This window comes from Budorcas taxicolor, chromosome 1 (assembly GCF_023091745.1).
Source record: "Budorcas taxicolor isolate Tak-1 chromosome 1, Takin1.1, whole genome shotgun sequence".
NCBI classification, from domain to species: Eukaryota; Metazoa; Chordata; class Mammalia; order Artiodactyla; family Bovidae; genus Budorcas; species Budorcas taxicolor.
In genome coordinates, this window is record NC_068910.1 from 174,194,057 (window position 1) to 174,218,396 (window position 24,340).

General features: G+C 38.7%; 1 protein-coding gene across 1 annotated transcript in view; it reads left to right on the top strand.

Moving 5' to 3' along the window:
• The first annotated feature begins 592 nt into the window (after nt 1-592).
• Nucleotides 593-24,340, top strand: part of VEPH1 (ventricular zone expressed PH domain containing 1) — a 261,990-nt gene continuing 238,242 nt past the window's right edge. The window contains exon 1 of the mRNA XM_052641472.1: nt 593-781. Within this exon, the coding sequence (XP_052497432.1) occupies nt 593-781 (189 nt within the window). The remainder of the gene's footprint in view (nt 782-24,340) is intronic.

The window sequence follows — 24,340 nt, forward strand, 5'->3', positions numbered from 1 at the left end:
TATAGCACAGAAGCCCAGCCAATAAAGGTAAGTTAGGCATCAGTTTCCACATCCAGGAAACAGGTATTGGGTCTAAAAGGTGTTTCCTGTGTTCTCTTTTCCTTTCAGTGCCCTTTTCTGTTTGGTTTCCATGAGAATCTATTTGGGGAAATCTGGCAAGTATTGGGCATATTTGTTGCTGGTCCACTTGTTTCCTTGTGGCAGGAAGAGAAGGAGAAGGATATAGAAAGGAGAAAAGTAGGTTCTTAAAAAGCTGCTTTTAAAGGATTGAATTAAATTCTGGAAAAATAGAATCATCTTTGACAGGGCTTTTTGAGACAAAATAAGAAGAGTTCTTTTGAAGGTCATCAAGCCAAAATCTGTTGTTCCTTGCACATTTCCAAATGTTTTTTTCTTTTCCTCTCTCTCTGCTGGGCACCAAGTTCACATTCTGAGCTCATGACATTCAACTAATGGCTGTCTTGTGTCATTTGTTTCTCTTGCAGAGAGTGTCAAAAAAACCCCTCAAAGTCTGGAGAAAAATGACCTTTCAAGGTATATGAAGTCTATGGCCTGCCACGTGTTTTGGTCTCACTAACCTCTGCTGACTGAGATGCACGGCCCTGGGCCTGCAGGCAGTCCACTGATCATCAAACCTCTCAGCATGCATCAACTGTTCAGACTGGTCTTGGGACAAAAAGACCTTTCACGAGCCGGAGACCTCTTCTCCTTAGAGGACTCTGAGATTGAAGACAGCCTGACAGAAGCTTTGGAACAAATCAAAATCATTAGCTCATCTTCAGTAAGTAAACTAGCTTGTAGACTAGATCCCTGAAACAATCTATTCTGGAGCTAAATGATTGTACATATTCTGGGGGAAAAGATCTTTGCAGAGGAAAGAGGAAGGACCACTCAGATCGGTTTCTCTTAACTCTGCCCTGTGGTTTAGTTGGCATCTAGGAAATAACACCAGGGAAGTCTTTGACTTGAGGGGGAGGGGGCAGTCAGACTACCTTTTGTCCATCCATGGAGACCAGAACCCTGGAAATGGCAGGCCAGAGTGGAATTTTCAAAAGGAAAAAAAAAAAAGATTGTCTACAGGTTGTTTCTGAATCCTTGAGATGACACAGAGATGAGAGGGAGCAAATCTGAGGAAAAGCAAACCCACAAAGCTGCACAAGAGCATCAGTAAACAAGGCAGGGTGTTGGGTGGGAGCTGAATAATGAAAGAAGGCAAGATGACACCTCCTGCGATGCAGGCAACACGAGAAAGGAGAACCGTCACTCTACCGCCAGAAGTGACAGTTGCCCAGGGCTTAATAATGCTGATTCTGTTTACTTTCATATAATCTCCATTTTTTTAAACCTTCTCCTTGCTATTTTTTCTATACTCCCCCCATTTAATTCAACTCACCCATTATTAGACCCCAGCTGTGATCAGACAAATTTAAAATCTCCATCAACCCTCGTATTCTTTCACTTCTCCTCAATGTCAAGATTATGTATCCTGAAAGCACGTCTCAAAGAGACTGGATATAGAGTGCCCAAGGTGGCTTGATGTTGACCTTCTTGGTTGTGCTTAGAGATTGGTCCCGTTTCAAAGGCCAAGACCCTCCCATCCTCTCAGCTTAACAGCTTTTCCCAACACTTGGCACAAACATGTGCCAGGCCAAGGAAGGAGACTGGACTTGAGCCATAAAATACTGAATAGCAAATATGTACATATTTCAGAGATAACAGCTTCCTTCCATGTCATAATGAAAAGATGTTTAAAAGGCATAATAGCAACCAGTGCAGCTTCCTGCTCAAATCTGTCAGCATGTTCTCTTTTTGGCTGCCATTTACATGCCAAGTCCCCCCAGTGACCAGTGAAGTCATTGCCTAAACAGTCTTCTTTTCTCAGGTAATTTTGACAGCAATTATGTGTCCAGAAAATTAATCAACTTAGTCTGACTCAAAAAAAACAAAGCATTTCTCTGGTACATTTCCACTTTCTGAGTAGGATGTGCATGCTATTTCCAGCAACCCCTTCCTTCACATTCCTCTGGAAATAAATTGGCTGAATATACTACTGATTTCATCTAATAGAGAATATGTATATGCATATGTATACAAATACCTATCTGTATCTGTATTTCCCTGAAGCCTATTTCCACTAGAGGTCACTAGTGCCAGCGATTTCTTTTGTTTCTTCATGAGTTGCTTTGTCTCACAGATGACAAATTCAGAATTTTAGGACTGGTGAGTTCTATTATGTGTCCCCACTTTAACCATTAAGGCTGGTACCTCCTTTGTCTTTAAGAGCATTGTTCATCCTTTAAGCCCTCCACTCAGCATCCCAACCAGACCAGTAGGTCTGGAGAGCTAGCAGTTCTACGATCCTCATTTACTAATTTCTGTCACACCCTGTTTCTTCCATTCTCTGTCTGTACCAGGTGGCACAGTTGGTAAAGAATCCACTTGCCAATGCAGGAGACACAGGTTTGATCCCTGAGTTGGGAAGATCTCCTGGAGTAGGGAATGGCAACCCACTCCAGTATTCTTACCTGAAAAATCCCGTGGACAGAGAAGCCTGGTGGGCTATAGACCATGTAGCTGCAAAAAGTCAGACACAAACTGAGTACACACAGATACACACACAACTGTTGCACAGAGTAGATAAGTGGCAGAAAGAAAAGAGTCAATTTTTTTAAGAGAGTTTTGATCATGCAGATCAATCCAGTTTCTAAATGCAGGGATCATGTTGATCAGTTTTTACGTTGCTCATTGATTCTACTTATAAATATGTCCCTGTTAGCATTCCTTCCCTCCTCCCTTTCTTTAAAAGCCAGGTCAAGTTTCATTGTTCCTGAAACAATTTCTAGTGTGTCTAGTTTTTAGTGATTGCTTCTTTCCCAAAAGACTTAATTACCCTTTTGCATCATAGTCCGTCCTTCTAGAAAGTCATCTATTCATACATCCTCAAGTGCGATCTCTACATGGGGGAATCCCAGATTTATGTTTTCAGCCTTCAGACCTCTTGCTAAACTTCAAGCTCATCCTAATTGATATCCATCACCTCAAATTCAATATATCTAAATTAGAAGTTATCACCTTTCTTCCATTTATACTACCTTTTTCCTAGATGTCCAGGTTTGAAACCTGGAGTCATTCCTGACTTCTTTCTCTCACTCTCTCCTTTCCCTGTAAGTTCTGTAGCACTGCCTAAGAAATGCCTCTTCATCTGCTCCCTCTGTTCCTTCCCACTGCTATCACCTTGGCTTCGTTTCTCAAACCAATTATTCTCCCTGCCTTTGGCCTTGCCTTTCTTTAGTTCAATCTACTAACAATTACCAGCTTAAATTTCCCAAGCCAGAGTTTGTTACATGTCTTTCCATTGTTCATGCCCTTTCCATGATGTCTCAGGGACTGTAACATTCAGTGACTAATACCAGCAATTAGAGCCTTGAACTACAGTGCCTACTCTGTGGTTTCTTCTTGTAGCTGCATCCCATCCTTCCCTTATAACCAAGACCCACTAAATATTCCTTCTTAGACCTTTCCTAATGACCTTGCATTTCAGTAGTCAATTCCACCTCTCAGTTCAGTTCAGTCGCTCAGTTGTGTCCGACTCTTTGTGCGACCCCACGGACTGCAGCACACCAGGCCTCCCTATCCATCATCAACTCCCGGAGTTTACTCAAACTCATGTCCATTGAATCAGTGATGCCATTCAACCATCTCATCCTGTCATCCCCTTCTCCTCCCACCTTCAATCTTTCCCAGAAATAGGGTATTTTCAAATGAATCAGTTCTTTGTGTCAGTTCCTCTTTATAAACATAAAACTGAAAGGGACCTTCTAAACTGTCTTTTCCAACTTCCTTCCAGCACAGAAATCCCTTCTTTAGGATTCTTGACAACCAGGTGGCCTCTCCTTCTATTTTTGCAATGATGAGAACATGCTAGGTTTCTGACTTTTTTTCCTGCTCCTCCATTTTCCTTCAGTAAATTATCCCTTTCCATTGCATGAACCCTTCGTTGATGGGATCTTGAATCAAAGTTCTCTACCTTGCCATTTGCCAGGGAAGGGGGAAAGCAGGAGTGAGGGACACCTGACCTGAGATATGCTGATCAGATTTTCTTTCCCAGTGATTCTAGGAAAGAAATTAGCAAAGGGTGAGTTATTATGATGATGGTATTCCAAAGAGACAGTCCTCACTTTCTACACTTCTGTGACTACAGCTGCCTCAGTCATTGCCTTTCTAAGGCTAAGTACTACAAATTCCCCTTGAAATCTGTCAGCCTCCTCTTTTCTTTTAATTCTTTTATTTATTTTGCTTCAGTTATCCAGATTTTTTCTGCTGTTTATGATCAAAGAATCCTAACAAAGAGATAGCTTGTTCTACTGTTGGAAGGTGAAATTGTTAGTGTGTTCTTCCTTTTAGTCTAATAAAATCTCTCTCTTTATAAATATTTTCTGTCCATTATCCTTTAGTCTGGTCTCTGCCCTTAACAATCAAGAGAATTAAACCTCTGTTGCTACAAGAAGAACTTTAAACATATGCAGGTAAGTATCAAGTCTCACCTCTGGCTTCTGTCTTCCCAGTTGACTATCCTTACTGTCCTTAAATTTTCCCCTGACAAAGGAAGCTCTATAGCAGAGAAGAGTTACACTAGTCTCTGGTCTGAAAACACAATTTTGTCAGTACATGAGAAATGCTATTTAAATCATGCTGTCAGAAATATAAAATAGATGCTGGCTTAGTGATTTATAATGAAAAGTATAACTCACGTCCATCAGAATTCTTGTGTGTTGCATGCTGTTATCACTGAGTCTGTTTACTCAGTCTGTCTCTGTTACTGACTAGGCTTCTTCCTCCTGTATTTTAACCTATATTTTAGCCCTACCTCCCTGAGATTGTATTTAACTCAACTGTAAAGTCACCCATGTACAGGTTGTGCCTTGGGTTAGCCTTCAGGGTTGTTTGTCTAATCCTCACAGGGAAACCTCTTTTCCAGATTCTTGGAGGCTGCCTCATTGTAGCTCCCAAAGATTGTCTACATTCTCAGCATTCTGGGCACCTTTCCCAGGAATCTTTTATATTTATTATTGTAATTTATCATTGCCTACTACTTGAACCGATTGTTTGAAATAGTTGCTGATACTAGTCAGATATTTTGTTTCTAAAGCTTCTTTTTAATAGTAACATGGTGCAGTTGGCCACATTTATCCTGTGATATGCCAAGAACCTCAGGTTGAATCAAGACCTGAAATTAGATAACTTGAAAAAATGTTAAGTATATTATGTTACATTTTAAACCATTGAAATAATATTCTTGTCTCATTTTAGAATATCTATACCTTTGAAAAAACTATGATTCTGGGAATTTCCTGGTTGTCCAGTGGTTAGGACTCTGTACTTTCACTGTCAAGGGTCCAGGTTGATCCCTACTCAGGGAACTAGAATACAACATGGTGAGTAATGTAGCCAAATTAAAGAAAAAAAAAACATGATTCTGTCCAGTACATTAATTATCATCCCCAGCTTTGCATAATCTAGACATTTAGCAAACAAGCCTTTAGTCCTTCCCCCAAAGTCACTCACAAAAGAATCGAACATCACTAGATTCTGCTCTGCAGTCCAGGCATCAGTTACTCCAAGACAGAACTAGAAACTATTTAATCTTTAGGCTTGCTTTGAGAAAATGATTTATTCAGAATTCTAAGTTCCCAAATATGCCTTTAAGTTTTATCTTTTCATTTCAAGTCCTTTCTGGAATCAGTTCAGTTCAGTCGCTCAGTCGTATCCAACTCTTTGCGATTCCATGAATTGCAGCACAAAAGGCCTCCTTGGCCATCACCAACTCCTGGAGTTCACCCAAATTCACATCCGTCGAGTCAGTGACGCCATCCAGCCATCTCAACCTCTGTCGTCCCCTTCTCCTCCTGCACCCAGTCCCTCCCAGCGTCAGAGTTATTTCCAATGAGCCAACACTTCGCACGAGGTGGCCAAAGTATTGGAGTTTCAGCCTCAGCATCAGTCCTTCCAATGAACACCCAGGACTGGTCTCCCTAAAGTCCATTCTAAAAATGGACTTGTTGGATCTCCTTGCAGTTCAAGGGACTCTCAAGAGTCTTCTCCAACACCACAGTTCAAAAGCATCAATTCTTCAGTGCCGAGCTTTCTTCACAGTCCAACTCTCACATCCATACATGACCACTGGAAAAACCATAGCCTTGACTAGACGGACCTTTGTTATCAAAGTAATATCTCTGCTTTTGAATATACTATCTAGGTTGGTCATAACTTACCTTCCAAGGAGTAAGCATCTTTTAATTTCATGGCTGCAATCACCATCTGCAGTCATTTTGGAGCCCCCCAAAATAAAGTCTGACACTGTTTCTGCTCTTTCCCCATCTATTTCTCATGAAGAGATGGGACCAGATGCCATGATCTTCGTTTTCTGAATGTTGAGCTTTAAGCCAACTTTTTCACTCTCCTCTTTCACTTTCATCAAGAGGCTTTTTAGTTCCTCTTCACTTTCTGCCATAAGGGTGGTGTCATCTGCATATCTGAGGTTATTGATATTTCTCCCCGGCAATCTTGATTCCAGCTTGTCCTACTTCCAGTCCAGCGTTTCTCATGATGTACTCTGCATAGAAGTTAAATAAGCAGGGTGACAATATACAGCCTTGGCGTACTCCTTTTCCTATTTGGAACCAGTCTGTTGTTCCATGTCCAGTTCTAACTGTTGCTTCCTGATCTGCATACAGGTTTCTCAAGAGGCAAGTCAGGTGGTCTGGTATTCCCATCTCTTTCAGAATTTTCCACAGTTTATTGTGATCCACACAGTCAAAGGCTGTAAAATAGTCAAAGCAGAAATAGATGTTTTTCTGGAACTCTCTTGCTTTTTCCATGATCCAGCGGATGTTGGCAATTTAATCTCTGGTTCTTCTGCCTTTTCTAAAACCAACTTGAACATCTGGAAGTTCACAGTTCACGTATTGCTGAAGCCTGGCTTGAAGAATTTTGAGCATTACTTTACTAGCATGTGAGATGAGTGCAATTGTGCGGTAGTTTGAGCATTGCCTTTCTTTGGGATTGGAATGAAAACTGATCTTTTCCAGTCTTGTGGCCACTGCTGAGTTTTCCAAATTTGCTGACATATTGAGTGCAGCATTTTCACAGCATCATCTTTCAGGATTTGAAATAACTGGAATTCCATCACCTCCACTAGCTTTGTTCATAGTGATGCTTTCTAAAGTCCACTTGACTTCATGTTCCAGGATGTCTGGCTCTAGGTGAGTGATCACACCATTGTGATTATCTTGGTCATGAAGATTTTTTTTGTACCGTTCTGTGTATTCTTGCCACCTCTTCTTAATATCTTCTGCTTCTGTTAGGTCCACACCATTTCTGTCCCTTATTGAGCCCATTTTTGCATGAAATGTTCCCTTGGTATATCTAATTTTCTTGAAGACATCTCTAGTCTTTCCCATTCTATTGTTTCCCTCTATTTCTTTGCTTTGATCGCTGAGCAAGGCTTTCTTATCTCTCCTTGCTATTCTTTGGAACTCTGCATTCAAATGGGAATATCTTTCCTTTTCTTCTCTGCTTTTTGCTTCTCTTCTTTTCACAGCTATTTGTAAGGCCTCCTCAGCCAGCCATTTTGCTTTTTTGCATTTCTTTTCCATGGGGATGTTCTTGCTCCTTGTCTCCTGTACAATGTCACGAATCTCTGTCCATAGTTCATCAGGCACTCTATCTATCAGATATAATCCCTTGAATCTATTTCTCACTTCCACTGTATAATCATAAGGGATTTGATTTAGGTCATACCTGAATGGTCTAGTGGTTTTCCCTACTTTCTTCAATTTCAGTCTGAATTTGGCAATATGGACTGCGTGATCTGAGCCACAGTCAGCTCCCGGTCTTGTTTTTGCTGACTGTATAGACCTTCTCCATCTTTGGCTGCAAAGAATGTAATCAATCTGATTTCATTGTTGACCATCTGGTGATGTCCATGTGTAGAGTCTTCTCTTGTGTTGTTGGAAGAGGGTGTTTGCTATGACCAGTGTGTTCTCTTGGCAAAACTCTGTTAGCCTTTGCCCTGCTTCATTCTGTACTCCAAGGCCAAATTTGCCTGTTACTCCAGGTGTTTCTTAACTTCCTACTTTGGCATTCCTGTCCCCTATAATAAAAAGGACATCTTTTTTGGGTGTTAGTTCTAAAAGGTCTTGTAAGTCTTCAAGAACCATTCAACTTCGGCTTCTTCGGTGTTACTGGTTGGGGCATAAGCTTGGATCATGGTGATATTGAATGGTTTGCCTTGGAAACAAACAGAGATCATTCTGTCATTTTTGAGATTGCATCCAAGTACTGCATTTTGGACTCTTTTGTTGACTACAGGGGCTACTCCATTTCTTCTAAGGATTCCTGCCCACAGTAGTAGATATAATGGTCATCTGAGTTAAATTCACCCATTACAGTCCATTTTAGTTCGCTGATTCGCTGATTCACTCTTGCCATCTCCTGTTTGACCACTTCCAATTTGCCTAGATTCATGGACCTAACATTCCAGGTTCCTATGCAATGTTGCTCTTACAGTATCGGACCTTGCTTCTATCACCAGTCACATCCACAACTGGGTATTGTTTTTGCTTTGGTCTCACCCCTTCATTCTTTCTGGAGTTATTTCTCCACTGATCTCCAGTAGCATACTGGACACCTACTGACCTGGGGAGTTCCCCTTTCAGTATCCTATCATTTTGCCTTTTCATACTGTTCATGGGGCTCTCAAGGCAAGAATACTGAAGTGGTTTGCCATTCCCTTCTCCAGTGGACCACGTTCTGTCAGACCTCTCCACCATGTCTTGGGTGGCCCCACACAGTGTGGCTTAGTTTCACTGAGTTAGACAAGGCTGTGGTCCATGTGATCAGACTGGCTAGTTTTCTGTGATTATGGTTTCAGTGTGTCTGCCCTCTGATGCCCTCTCGCAGCACCTATCATCTTACTTGGGTTCCTCTTACCTTGGACGTGGGGTATCTCTTCACGGCTGCTCCAGCAAAGTGCAGCCGCTGCTCCTTGGAGTAGCTCCTCTTGGCCCTCCTGCACCTGCACAGCCTCCGCTTCTAGAATACCCTTACCTAATAATTCATTTCTTCTACTATTAGGCTCTCCTTCCAGATTCCTCAGGTCAGACTGTCTCCCCGTCCACTTAGCCTCTTCTCACACTCTCAACACCACCTTTCCTTTGATGCTCACTCATACCTAATCGATCTACCCACCTTCCAATTCTCGTCAATATTTTTAACAATAAAAAATGTTAAGTACACAAAAATCACCCAATTTAAGAAATTAAACAAAATTGTTGCCACCTGCATGTTTCTCTCTTCCCCTTCAATACTCCTCCCTTTCCTCTCTAAGGTAACCAATATCCTGTTGTGGTATTTATCCATGTGTGTTTTTATTTCTTTGCTACATATGCATGGCTCAAAAATGACTTATAGCATTGTCGTTCATGTTTTCAAACTTTATATAAATGATGTAATAAGGCTCAATATTATGTCCTTGGGGTTTATCTATGTCTGTATGTGTAGTCCCAATTCATTTGTTTTCAGTGCAATAGAGTGTTCCATCACCTGAACACAGTTTACTTACTTTAACCCTAACCCTAACCCCTAAACCCTAACCCTAACCCTAAACCTATTCTAACAGTGTCACAGTGGACATTCTTATAATTAACAATTTTGGCAGCTGTGCTTAATATCTATTGTACACAATCAGTAGTGAAAAAACTAAATTTAGGGTTTCATATACTTTCAATTTTCTGATAAACCACCAACTTGCTCTCAAATATGGTTTCACCAATTTACACTCTGATCAGTCATGTTAAGAGTCTCAGTGGCTTAATTTCCTGATCAATACTTGTTTTTATCAGATTTTAAAAATTTCTGTCCGTTTAAGTGAAGCAGTGTCTGATTGATATTTGACCATTTTTTCATGTATTTATTTGCTATGTGCATTTAAATTTCCTTTTTGGTAAAGTACTGCCTTAAGGTTTGGGCTTTTTTTTTTTTTTTCATTTTTCTCTTGAGGTTTAAGAAGAATCTGTTCTTATTAATGTAAAGGGTTTTTTTTCTGTATATCTTTCTATGAATCGTTGTCACTTTGTGCATGTTGCACACCTCTTACTCAAGTATAGCTTGCCTTTTACTGTAACATCTTGATATCCAATAGGACAAGTACCCTCAAACTCTTTCTTTAAAACTTCTTTGATTCATTTCTATTCTTTAATAATTTTGCATAAGCTTCTCAAGTTTCGTGAGTAATTCTGTCAGTATCTTGATTGGAATTTCATTATATCTGTAGATTAATTTGAAGTAAATTAACAACTTTATGGTACTATTTATTTTATTTGTAGATACTGTGTATCTGTCCATTTATTTAGATCTTCTTCAATATCTTTAAATAAGGTTTTATGATTTTTTACTCAAGGATCTTGAGTCTTATATCTTTTTTAAAATTTATAAATATTTTATATTTTTAGCTGAAGTTATAAATGGTACCCTTTTAATAATTATATTTTCCAACTATTTTTGAGAGATTATAGCATAAATGACACTGTATAGTGATATTATGTCCAATAAACTCCCTCAACTCTCATTGCCTGTAATTTTTTCCATTTATTCAATAAATATTTATTAGGCACCTACTATGTGCTAGAGACTTCTATGCTGGGGACATAGGAGTAAACAAAACAGACAAAAATAAACCTGCCATCATAATATATTTAATTGGGTGAGACAGAAATAAAATAAATAAGGAAAATATATAAGTATATAAGGAGAGGATAAGAAAATATGCAGAAAATAAAGAATGGGAACATAAGATTAGAGTTTTGAAAACTATTAAGTTGGGCAGACAAGACAGGCCATACTAAGAAGCTAACATTTAAGCAAAACTTGAAGGAGATGAAAGAGCATTACCTGTGGATACCTTCAGGAAATCATTTTGGGTAAAGGAACCATCAAATCAAAGGTCCTTAAGTTGAGGGCAGCCTAGAGTTTTTGAGGAACAGAAAAGTGGTCAGTGTGCTATTAGCAGAGGGAGCAAAGTGGGAAAATCATAGATGAGATCAGAAGGGAAAGGCAGGTGGATCACTTAGGACCTTGGGTGGAGAGCTGGAGAATTCTGACACCAGAGGAGTAATACAACCTACCTTCACTCTTCCTGTTTTGAGAAGAGTCTACTAAAAAGGCAAAAATGGAACAGGGAGGCCAGTTAACATGCTTCACAATAATCTGGATGTAAGAAACAACAGAGACTCTTGGAGTAAGAGAGGTGATAAGTGTTCTTATTCTGGATATGTTTTGGAAATGGAGCAAACAAGATTCACTGATATGGGTATGACAGGTAAAAAGAGAGAGAGAGAAAGAGAGAAGTGGGGAGGGTTTGAAGATCTGGGGCCTGAAAAACTACAATGACACAATTGTTAAGCAAAAGAGAGAGGACTGGGAAGAACAGATTTGGGGGAGGGGTAGAAAGATTCAAGGGTTCTTCAGATACATAAAGTCTGAGCTGTCAGACATCCGAGTGGTAATACAGTGTAGACAGCTGGGTGTATGCATCCGGAGGTGAGGAGAGAAGTCTGGGCTGGACACTTAATTTTGGAATTCATCAGCCTGGAGACTAGAGAGGAACACCAAGGGAGTCAGTGTAGACAGAAAAGAAGCAAGTCCAAAGACCGAGCCTGGTGCTCAAACGTCGAGAAGATGAGGAAGCAGGACAAATAAAGTTGACTGGGAGAAAGGCTCAGAGAAGGAGGAAGGAAGTCAGGAGCGCCTGATGTCCTGAGAGCCAAGTGGAGACACTATCAAGGACAGGGTGATGCCAAACGCTGCCGATAGGTCTTGTGAGGTGGGCACTGAAAGCGGACTGTTACTCCAGCACATGACGGTCACTGCGACTTGATAAATGCATTGCCATTGGATAGAGAGGAGTGAAAGCTGGGTTGGAGTTAAAGACAGAATGGGAGGAGATTTGAAGAAAATGAACTGTGGACACTGCATTTTCCTCCTGAAAGGAATAGGGAAATGGCGTGGTAATTAAGCAGAATAGGGAGTCCAAGAAAGGATTTTTTAAAGAAGAGAGAAACACATTCTTTGGAACTTTTTATATATACAGTCCTTATCTTAAAATAATGATGGCTTTATTTCTTCCTTTTCAATTCTTATGTCTTTTATTTGATTTCTCTGTCTCATCCTGACCAGCTCTCGAGAACAATGCTGAATAGAATGAGGATAGTGGATATGCTTTTTTCCTTCTTTAAAAGGAGCTTTCTAAATTTTCAGTGTAAGTATAATGTTTGCTCCAGGCTTTTGGTTAACGCCTTTTGTCAGATTAAAAAGGTTTCCTTTTATTCCTGTTTTTCTAAGAATTGTTAATTAACTGCTTCTTTTGCTCTTTTAAGATAATCCTGTTTTCCCTTTTAATTTCTTAATGTGGTGAACTGCAGAAATAGATTTTAAAATATAATACCATTGTTGCACTCCTAGGATAAACTCCTAGGAGTTTTGTCCCTGGTGGCTCAGATAGTAAAGAATCTGCCCACACTGCAGGAGACCTGGGTTCAATTCCTAGGTTGGGAAGATTCCCTGGAGAAGAGAATGGCAACCCACTCTAGCATTCATGCCTGGGAAATCCCATGGACAGAGGAGCCTGGCAGATTCCTACAGTCCATGGGTTCACAAAGTTAGATGGTTTTTCCAATGGTCATGTATGGATGCGAGAGTTGGACTGTAAGAAAGCTGAGGGCCGAAGAACTGATGCTTTTGAAATGTGGTGTTGGAGAAGACTCTTGAGAGTCCCTTGGACTGCAAGGAGATCCAACCAGTCCATTCTAAAGGAGATCAGCCCTGGGATTTCCTTGGAAGGAATGATGCTAAAGCTGAAACTCCAGTACTTTGGCCACCTCATGCGAAGAGTTGACTCATTGGAAAAGACTCTGATGCTGGGAGGGATAGGGGGCAGGAGAAGAGGAGGACAGAGGATGAGATGGCTGGATGGCATCACCGACTTGATGTGCGTGAGTTTGAGTGAACTCCGGGAGTTGGTGATGGACAGGGAAGCCTGGCATACTGGGATCCATGGGGTCTCAAAGAGTCAGACACGACTGAGCGACTGAACTGAACTGATCTGAGGGACTAACACTTTTTTGGAACAGTAAGGTTGGCCTATAATTACCCTCTCTTCTACTAAATTTACCTGGCTTTGATATCAAGGTATAAATACTAGTCTCATAAAATGAGTTGGGAAATGTCTCACATTTCTACGATTTATAACAATTTTATCAGATGGTAATGATCTATTTCTTGATCCCATCAGTTCAGTCCAGTCGCTCAGTCATGTCCAACACTTTCCAGCCCCATGGACTGCAGCATGCCAGGCTTCCCTGTCCATCACCAACACCAGGAGCTTGCTCAAACTCATGTCCATCAAGTTGGTGATGCCATTCAACCGTCTCATCCTCTGTCGTCCCCTTCTCCTCCTGCCTTCAATCTTTTCCAAGATCAGGGTCTTTTCCAATGAGTCAGTTCTTCGGATAAGATGGCCAAAGTATTGGAGTTTCAGCTTCAGTATCAGTCCTTCCATTGAGTATTCAGGACTGATTTCCTTTAGAAAGCGATAAAATCCTCTGGGCACCATGAAGTTTTTTGTTTTGATTGGTTTTTGGGTTTGTTTGTTTTTTTTTTTGGTAGATTTTTAAGGTACTTATTCAATTTCTTTGAAGAAAATTAAAGAATTTTTGCTTCAGTCACTTTTGGTAAAATATAATTTCTAGAAAATTGTACATTTTCTCTGAGTTTTCAAATTTATTGGCATAAAACTGTATTATTCTTATATTTTGTATTTGACTGCATCTGCTCTTTTTCACTATTGTCTTTCATCAAAATTTTCAGAGTTTTGTTTCTTTATAGCTTTTAGTTTATTAATTATCTGTAGGATCTTTTTTTCTGACTAAATTCTTTTTTATTGCTTATGATTTTCCTTTCGTTCTTTCTTGGATTGTATTCTGCTTTTTCTCCCAACCTCTTCAGGATTTTTTTTTTTTTTACTGTCTTATTTTTTTAATATAAGCATTTAAGTCCACAAATTTCTTGTTAAGTACTACTTAGCTTCATCTCACAAGTTTTTGAGACATAATATTTTTTTATGAATTCTAAATTTTTATTTTGATTGTAGTTTCCTCTTTGTCACATAAATTAGAAGTTTGTGCTTTAATTCCTCAGAGAATATTTGTAATCTTCTGTTGAGTTAAAATCTAACCACACTGTAGTCAAAGAATGTGAACTGCATGATACCAATTGTTTGGAAATGGTTGACTTGCTTTGTAGCATAGTTTATGGCTTATTTGTGTACATAATAATAGCTAATGCTTAAGTAGCACTTGCTTTGTTCCAGGAACCCTTCTAATAGCTTGTTGTTGTTTTAGTAGTTGCTCAGTCGTGTCTGACTCTGTAGCCTGCCAGGCTCCCCTGTCCATGGGATTTCCCAGGCAAGAATACTGGAATGGGTTGTCATTTCCTCCTCCAGGGCATCTTCCTGAGCCAGAGTCTCCTGTGTCTCCTGCATTGCAGGTGGCTTCTTTACCCACTGAGCCACGGGGGAAGCCCAGAAGTGTGAAAGTGCTAGTCTGAAAGAAATTGCAAAGGCATGAATTCATGTCATGCATAAGATTTTCTTTAAGGCATGATATAATTCAAAACTGAATGGCAAATTTTTCTCTTTCTTCATAATGGTAGGTCTTATAATTGACACTATTTTTACATTTGATAAATTACAATGAATTTGTCTAAAGTTATGCAATAGCTCTATTTTCCTATTATCACAAGGAACTTGCAACACTTTCATGTCTATCTTACATATTCTTAAGCAGCACTTTTATGCTACCTTGTTTAATGCCCTCAAAACTATTCTTTAAAATTACTGATTTTTTTTTTTTTTATTCAGCCAAAGCTTATTTTGAGTACCTAATGTTCTTTGGTGGCATCACTGACTCGATGGACGTGAGTCTGAGTGAACTCCGGGAGTTGGTGATGGACAGGGAGGCCTGGCGTGCTGTGATTCATGGGGTTGAAAAGAGTTGGACACGACTGAGTGACTGAACTAAACTGAACTGAATGTTTCCTTGTTTCTTTTCTCACAATTCCTTTTTAAAAAATTGTTTTCTTCTTTTTGACTTCTGAATCCAAATTCCTACTTTCTGAAGTATACATTTTGAAGTCCCCTCAGTGAAGGTCTGTTCTCAATGTTTTTCTGTTTTCTAGACTTTTTGTCTTCATTTTGCCTTTAATTTTGAATAATTTTCTGGATATACATTTCTAGATGGCTAGCCTTTTATTCCTTGGTAATCTCTACTATTGCTGTTTGGAAATATTCTGTCAATTTAATTGTCATTCCTTTATGCATAGTCTACTTTTTTCTATTTTAATATTTTCCTTGTGTCTTTTTGATGTTATAGGTTTTTACTAGTATGTGTCTAAATGTGGTTGTATTTGTATATTTCTACTTAATCATTTCGTGACTTTGAGTTTATGCCTTTTATCAAATTCTGAAAGTTCTTAAATATTGAATCAAATATTACCTTTTCCATTTAATCTCTCCTTCTGGAAATCCCATTTAATTACCTATTTATGCATCTCACAAATATATTTTGAGTACCTATTATCTTCCAGCAATATTTTAGATGTTGGGAATATAATGGCAAATAAAGCAGACAACAAACATTGCCCTCATATCCTTTATACACTATTCCATCCTCCATCTCTCTCTTTCTAATTGTGATATATTTGACATGTGCTGGTGATAGTGGTTTAGTTGCTGTGTCTGACTCTTGTGATCCCATGGACTGTAGTCCGCCAGGCTCCTCTGTCCATGGGATTCTCCAGGCAAGAATGCTGGAGTGGGTTGCCATTAACATTATGTTATTTTCAGGTGTAGAACATGATGATTTGATATTTGTATATATTTCAAAATGGTTGCCACAATAGGTCAACATCCATCACCATCAAAGTTACAAATTTTTTCCCTTATGATGATAGTTAATAATATTATATTGCATATTTGAAAGGTGCTTAAAGAGTGGATCTTAAAGGTTCTCATCACAGGAAAAAAAATTTTGTAATTCTATGTCTCTTGATCTTTTGTATTTTCCATTTCTACAGAATATACATTGTTTGTTTGGTTTGTTTCTTTGGTTCTAAATTCCAATTCATTCAGTCTTTTTGAGTTGGAATTTAGCTTACATCCAAATTTCATTTGGTTTCCACTCTAAGTTTCATTTGGTTCTTTTTGTCATCTTTCAGATCCTTTTTAAAGTGACTTGCTCTTCTTCCATAAAAATAATTTTTCTTTATACACTGAATCATTCTGAACATATAATTGCATAACTTGAGATCAACAATTTTATTACCTGAAATTTTTTAATTTTTGCTCTAAATTTCATCTGTTGTTATGCTTATAATGGCCTATTTCCTTGAGTGTTTTATTAATTTAGGTTTTTCACTTGTGTTTAAATAAAGATTTCACTTGTGTGAATACTCAGTGGCTTGAGGGTTGAGTGTTTCATTCCTCAAAGTCATTTTATATTTGCTTCTTCTGGGACAGCATTTGGTTTTGTTGTTATTGTTAGTGTATTGACTTTGGAGATTCTTGGAATGATAAATAAGGTTGTGTATAGGTGTGGTTTTTTTTTAAGTGGAAAGAGTGATGCAAATATAAAGGATTATTAGAATGGATGCCAATGTGGAATGTGACTATGAGAGGAGAGAAACTATGTGGTCTTTTTTTGTGCTATTATTTAGTGGTTGTACAAAAATGTATATATTGCAACCATAGAAGGAAACATTTATAACTCTCTGTAAGTTATAAACCCAAGACTGTCTGTTATATATATAAACCCAAGGTTCTGGTATCCTTAAGAGAAGTAATAAAAATAGTAATAGCTAACCTTTATCTAATCTTAGTACGTGCCAGGTATTATTGTAAATCCTTTTCTTGTATGTTACCTCATTTAATCCCCACAACAGTCATAGGAGGTAAATATTAATAATATTCCAGTTTTAAGGATTAGGCAACTGAGTTACACAGAGATAGGTGGTTGCCCAAGACTGAGCAGGCACACAGGCAGAGCTGATAAAAGCGGAACATAGCTTTGAACTGGGCAGTCTGACCCAAGAGCCCATGCTCTTAACCACTATTTACACTTCTCCAAAGGAGGGCCCATCTTCTGCCATAAGATGCCTGCCTTCTCACTCAAACCTCTACTTCCACGCCAAATCCACTCTTCCCATCACTGACCACTTTATTTCCAATGTTCCACCTTCCCTTTTGCCAGTGGGCTATTCCTTGAAGACTGCTTACAGCACAGAGAAGGGCGACTAGAAGGTTAATGGATGCTGATGTGGGGGTGTAGTGTCTGTGCCGAATGGGAGTGATCCATTCTGATAAACAGACCTGGAGCAGCGCACTGCGTGGCTTTTTCATTGTCTTTCTCCTCCATTTGACATACCTACCACTTCAGGATAAATTACTTTAAAATTGACAATGACCAGGTCACTGGGAGAATGAATCTCTAAACTCAGCTTGATGAGTTATTAAATAGATATGGTCCTTGAAAGATATTCATTTTAATTTGCATGGGTACTCACTGAAGGTTGAACTCAAACATAAACACATACATATGTACACATATATATTTCATAGGAAAAGGGTGTTTCCTGGAATGTGAATCAAGAAAACCTAATTTCAAAAGCCAATTCATCACCAAAAAATTTAAACTATTCAATTACATCATTAAAAGAATTAAAAAGGGTTTTTCTTTAAAAAAAACTTTTTTTTTTGTCTTTTTTAGTAACTGCTGAAGGAAGCAGTTAACCACTAATTCAGGTTTTCCCTTTTATTGGAGGAAATTTCCTTTTTAGGGAATAAATTTTTCTTCATGTCATACATAGGAATTTGAATATATAAAGTTTCCAGCTGAAAAATCTCTTTACTTTTTTAGTTAAGGGGTATGGAATAAGAAATTATTAGCTTTAAGATGTTCGCAATAATAAGTTTCCTAACTGGTTCACCTATGCATAATATATTAACATATCAGCTGAATTTACAACCACCATGAAGCAATTTATCCTTATAATGGCTGCTTAACTTTGCTTGTTAGAAATGTTAGAATATATGCCTTCAGCTCAACAATCTCACTGACACTATTCTGCAATCCCAGCCTCATTCCAAGGCACCTTTTTCAGAATTCCTTAATAATCCAGCACTCTCTTAGCATGGAATTGATTAGATCTTTGTGTTCATGAACCCAGACACATACATATGTCATATACTTTCAGTAAATTGCATCTTTAACTTTTACTGAGGCTTGTTTCACCCAAGTGAAATTCTCTTTGCTATTTATTGTTAAATGATTGTTTAGGCATGGTTTGCTGTGTTTCTCAATGTCATCTATATAAATTCTGTTGTAACTGAGTCCCAGGGACCTGATTTAAAATGACTATTCCAAGGGAGAAACAAAATCTTGGGTGAGCCCATTTCCTTTGTCCAAGGACAGTTTTGGCAGACAGACTTGGCTATGAGCCAGCAGCTGAGAAAATGAGTGTCTTTGTCCTAGCAGGAGATTTGGACAATGTAGCATAATCTTCAATACAGTCTACCCCGGCACCATTTGAATTCATTTGCTTTATGTAATAGTTTCATCCCATGTGGACACAGCTTTTCGGAGATGCTGACTGATCTCTACCACTCCAGTTTGTATCAAGGATGCAGTTGGTACTCATCATCTCAGTGCTGGCTGAATAATTGTTCTTCCGGTCTTTCCAGATGGTGGCCATGGCAAAGAATCCACCTGCCAATGCAGAAGACAGGTTCAATCCCTGAGTCAGGAAGATCTCCTAGAAGAGGAAATGGCAACCCACTCCAGTATTCTTGCCTGGAGAATTTCACTGGACAGAGGAGCCTGGCAGGCTACAGTCCAAGGGGCCACAAAAAGTCAGACATGACTGAGCACAGCAGAGCACAAAGATGTCCACATTCTAAACCTCAGAACCTGTGAATTTTATCTCATATGGCAAAAGGGATTTTTCAGATGTAATACATTTTAGGGAAGATACATTCTAGGATGTAATACATTCTAGGATGTAATACATATAGGGAAGCAAGAAAGAGGCAGAAGAAGGAGATAGAATCAGGCAAGCAGAGTTTGAAGTGATGTACTTTGAAGACAGAGGCTCATGAAGGCCATGAGTCAAGGAATTCAGATAACCTGTAGAAGAAAGAAAAGGGGATTTTTCTCCTCAGAGCCTCCAAGGGGGAACTGTCACTGCTTTAGCCCAGTAAGACTCATTTGCAACTTTTTTACCTCCAGAACTGTAAGAAAATTAATTTGTCAATACAAATTCTTGAGCTTCTAAATATGTGACAATTTATTACAGCAGCAACAAGAAAATTAATATGGTCTTCCTCCTCTATCACCTATTCTAGATTTTCCTCACCTTCAGCTAGCACCTCTGCTGACTTAAGCCGCTTCCTAGTTGGGTGGCTCAGATACTTCTTCCTGAGGGATCTGAGACCCTGGTGTCCAGGCCCTTCTCAGGTTGTGACTGCTCCATTGTCCATTTACATCAAAGTTGGTCAAGGCAGTGCCTATAGATGCCCCTATCGTGCAGCAGCCACCCAGCTTCCTCCTGATGCTGTAGTCAGTTACCTTCGCCAGGATGGTGATTCCCTTTGTTTTCTGCTGGTCTCTTGTCATGGAAGCCTGGAGTGACTGGGTTCCCAGGCTTGTGTATTCTGCAGGTGTGTGTGCGTGCTATGTTGCTCCAGTCATGTCCGACTCTGTGCGACCCCAGGGGCTGGGGCTGGTGAGGCTCCTCTGTCCATGGGATTCTCCAGGCAAGAACACTTGAGTGGGTTGCCATGTTCTCCTCCAGGGGATCTTCTCAACCCGGGGATTGAATCCACACCTCTTATGTCTCCTACATTGGCAGATGGGTTCATTACCGCTACTGCCACCTGGGAATCCCTGTGTCTTCTGCCTATAGTGAATTTATCACCATGCCACACAGTCATCATTTTAGTATGTATATATATATTACTCGTTGGGGAATTGTGGCCCATCCTTATAGAGTATTTGGCTGAGTTGCTCCGTCAAAAGCTTGTTCTATAGATCTATCAATCCAGCAGTTTCAGAGTAGAGGAGGAGAGGTTATGATATGCAAAAGTGAAGTCGCTCAGTCGTGTCCAGCTCTTTGTGACCCCATGGACTGTAGCCTACCAGGCTCCTCCCTCCATGGGATTCTCCAGGCAAGAGTACTGGAGTGGGTTGCCATTTCCTTCTGGGTTGCCATTTCCTTCTCCAGGGATCTTCCTGACCCAGGGATCGAACCCTGGTCTCCAGCATTCCAGGCAGATGCTTTAACCTCTGAGCCACCAGGGTGAATTCCATGATCATGTGCCTACTGCTGGAGCTCCTTGCTGTAAAGTGGTTCTTTGGTCAAACATAATGTTCATGGGCTCCTGTGTCAGCAGATCACATACTCTGTGATCCCCTAAACAGTGATTGAGGCTTAAGATCTGTGGGCAGGGAAGGCGAACTCAAACCCTGATTACATGTAAATTCTACATGATACAAATTGACGTCTTTTTAAATTTATTTTTAGTTGGAGGATAATTGCTTTATTGTGTTGGCTTCTACCATATATCAACATGGATCAGTCATAGGTATATGTATGTCTGATCCCCCTTGAACCTCCCTCTTCCCTCCCACCGCATCCTACCCCAGATTGATGTCTTTTTCAGAGTGGAAAGATCTGAGGTAAAAAAAAATTGCCACCAAATCACTGATTGGCCTCCTCGAGGGACAGTGCCATTTTGGGAGCTCAGCATTGACCTATGTTGCTAGCAGACTGCACACTTAAGCAATGACAATAATAACAAGACCAACCTTGGGGAGAAGGATCTTATGCTGTTGGGTGGTGCTAGCTTATAGCCCTCACAGCAAGGCTACTCCATTCATGCAGCCATTGGAGCACACTGTAGTGGCTATGATAAAACTGATGTCGTATGGTTAAGCCATTCCATATGCTTGTTTTTAGTGCCTCTTTGGTGGTTAATGCTCTCATGGGCATTAACATGGGATAAAAAAGATCTCTATACTTTGTGCCAAATCCTATGTATCAAACTACATGTTTCTAACTCAGTGTTCCTTATCTCTGATCTCCCAATCTTCCTTCTTCCAGGTCCTTGGCCATTCAGCCAAGACATCTCCTACCACTTATGATTCTTAGCTCTTACCTTTGCGTTCCTTTTCCCATATAAAGTTAATGACCAAGTACACAGCCTGAAACTGTGTCCATTGGGAGAATTTTCTCTTACTGTTTTCTTTCAAGGGCCACCTCTAAGTAGGTCTATACTCTTAACAGCAGTCAAATTTTGACTTGTATCCACATACTGAGCCAACCCATCAGTAATCCAAGTTCAGATATTTTCCTACTCTTCTGGCAGATCATAAGGGAACCTCCCATAGGACTGTTGGTGTGTCCTGGGGGTAAGGTCATTTCTATAGTAGTAGATGACATAGGGGTCTGGGCCACCTGTTCACACAGCTTATTTGTGCCTTCTGGCCTTGTTTGTAGCTAATCCAAGATGTGCCACTTTCTGGCAAAATAACTGAACTCCAAAAGTTAAGAAAAAACAAAATCATAGTATAAAATAATATATGACATATTAAAACCAAATATATCTATCCTATCATTTCATCTAAATGGTCAAATTTGACTCTTATAAGAAAAAGATTTTTAGATGGGATCACATGGCAAAATCTAGCAAATGAGAAACATATATTTAATAAAATGATTTAGAAAATATGAAACTAAAAAGTTGATAAATAATAATTTACTTGGTTAAGTAAAATATATGTTAGTAATTCAAATAAAAGCAAATCCTTTTTATGTTTACAGCAAAACCACACCACATATTCAAATCTAGTGAGGTTATTATTATCTTTTTGTACCATGACAAATTACCAAATAAGTCACATAAAATGGCACTTTCTGATAGAAAATCAACACCTAGTCAAAATTAATCCTCTTTGCTGAAAATTCTGAGAAGCAATTTGTCCACATATTTGCTAAAGCAAGGCCCTCTCTTCCCAAATGAGTATATGTGAACTCTATATGTATCCCCCCCCCATGTTTAAATTGTTGTTTATGATAGAATGATTTGGAATCATATGATGATCAAGTACTATCTTCTTATTTTTGTATAACCTATATGCCAGGCATATATTCAGCTATTAAGAAGCACTGAATAATGACTACTAAATTGTTTTATGCCAAGTTAACAGCTCTTCAGTTGATATAAATAAATGTGAAAGTCTGTAAAAATTTTTTAAAATAAAAATAAAATAAGCAAATGATGCTAAGCAAATGCAAATCAAAAGAAACAGAAAGCATGATATTTATATCAGCCAAGGAAACATGTATTCCAAAAACATTAAATGAGATAAGAAAGGCAATTTTACTACAAAGGATTTGATTCACAAATTATAAAGATTAAGAATATCTACACATCTAATTATGTAGCAACAATATTCATAAAACAAAAACTTTAGGAGACACCAGCAAGAAACACAGATAAGATACATTAGTTGTAGGAAATTTTAATTCATTTCTCTTGGGCCATAATACATGAAAGTAAAAACAAGTTAAGTAAGGTTATAAATAAGCAAAATCTTTTTTCAAAATTGTCATAAAGTTGTTATGAAACTTCACAAAGATAAAGACCAATCCCTCAGATATTGATGTGAAACTTTTAATAAAACATTAATAAATCAAACCCAGTAGCACATTAAAAAATTAATTTCCCAGAATCCAATGGGATGTATTCCAGGAATGTGAATATAACTGACATTAAGATATTTGTTTCTATGATCTGTCATATTAACAGATCTAAGGGCAAAAATAATTTGATATATCTATAAATTCTAAAAAGGTACTTAATGATATTCACCATCCATTCTGATTAAAAGATAAATTTAATAAGATAGGAATAGATTGATAATTTCTTAACATTATAAAATGTACCTATCTTACCCCCCCAAAAAAAATATCTAGTAAAATGCTTACTAGAGAAATTCTAGGAGCATTTTCACTAAAGTCAGAAACTATACAAGACATTCTAGTGTAATGTAATTATTTTACATTTTTCTAGAGATGATAGACAAAGCAATTAATAAAAAGTTAAAATTAGCAGCAAAGTTTAAAAAGGAAGAAGTAAGATTACCATATTGTGCAAATAACACAATAACATACCTGGAAATCCAAGAGAATCAACTAAAACACTCTTAACAGTTAAAAGAATTCAGTGTATTGGTAGGGTATCAAATTTGTGTTCAGAAATTGATAGATTTTATATAATAATAATTAGTGGAAATACTGGTGAAGAGGAACCAATTTAGAGTGCCAACAAATAGATAAATAAAGTATCTACATATATAGATAATCTGCATTAAGAAATGTGCATGCCCTAGATTAAGAAACCTTTAAAATCTTATTGAGGAACACAAAAATGGACTTGAAAAGTAGAGAGGCATGCTTTGTTCTTTTTTCTCTAACTTTTTATTTTGTATTGGGGTATAGTCAATTAACAGTGTTGTGATAGTATAGTCAATTAACAATGTTGTGATAGTTTCAGGTGAGAGGCATGCTATGTTGTTACATAGGAAACTCAGTATCATAGATATGTGTTACCCCTTAGTCAAAATATTTTAATAAAAACACCATCAGAAATTTTCTCTCAGAACTATACAAACTGATTCTGTATCTCCTGTGTAGTAGTAGCAGCAGCAACAGCAACAGCAGCAGAAGTAATAGTAATGGTAATGATATAGCAACCAGGGAAAAAAATGAAACTGAAGTGTAATGAAAAGACACAAATCTACTTCCACTTATAGAGATTTGTCCTATACAATTGCTCCTGTAAGTGTGAAGTATCTTGCATATGAAGTTAGTCAATGCAACATTTTTCATAATTCCAGACTGGAAACTGCCTAAATGGTCATCAATAGGAGACAAATTAAATACACTATGGTACAACCTCAGGCTTCCCTGATGGCTCAGTGATAGAGAATCTGCCTGCCAATGCAGGAGACACAGATGTGGGTTCGATCCCTGGGACGGGAAGATCCCTTAGAGAAAGAAATGGCAACCTACTCCAGTATTCTTGCCTGGGAAGTTCCATGGACAGAAGAGCCTGGCAGGCTACAGTCCACGGGGTCTCAAAGAGTTGGACATGACTTAGCAACTGAACAAT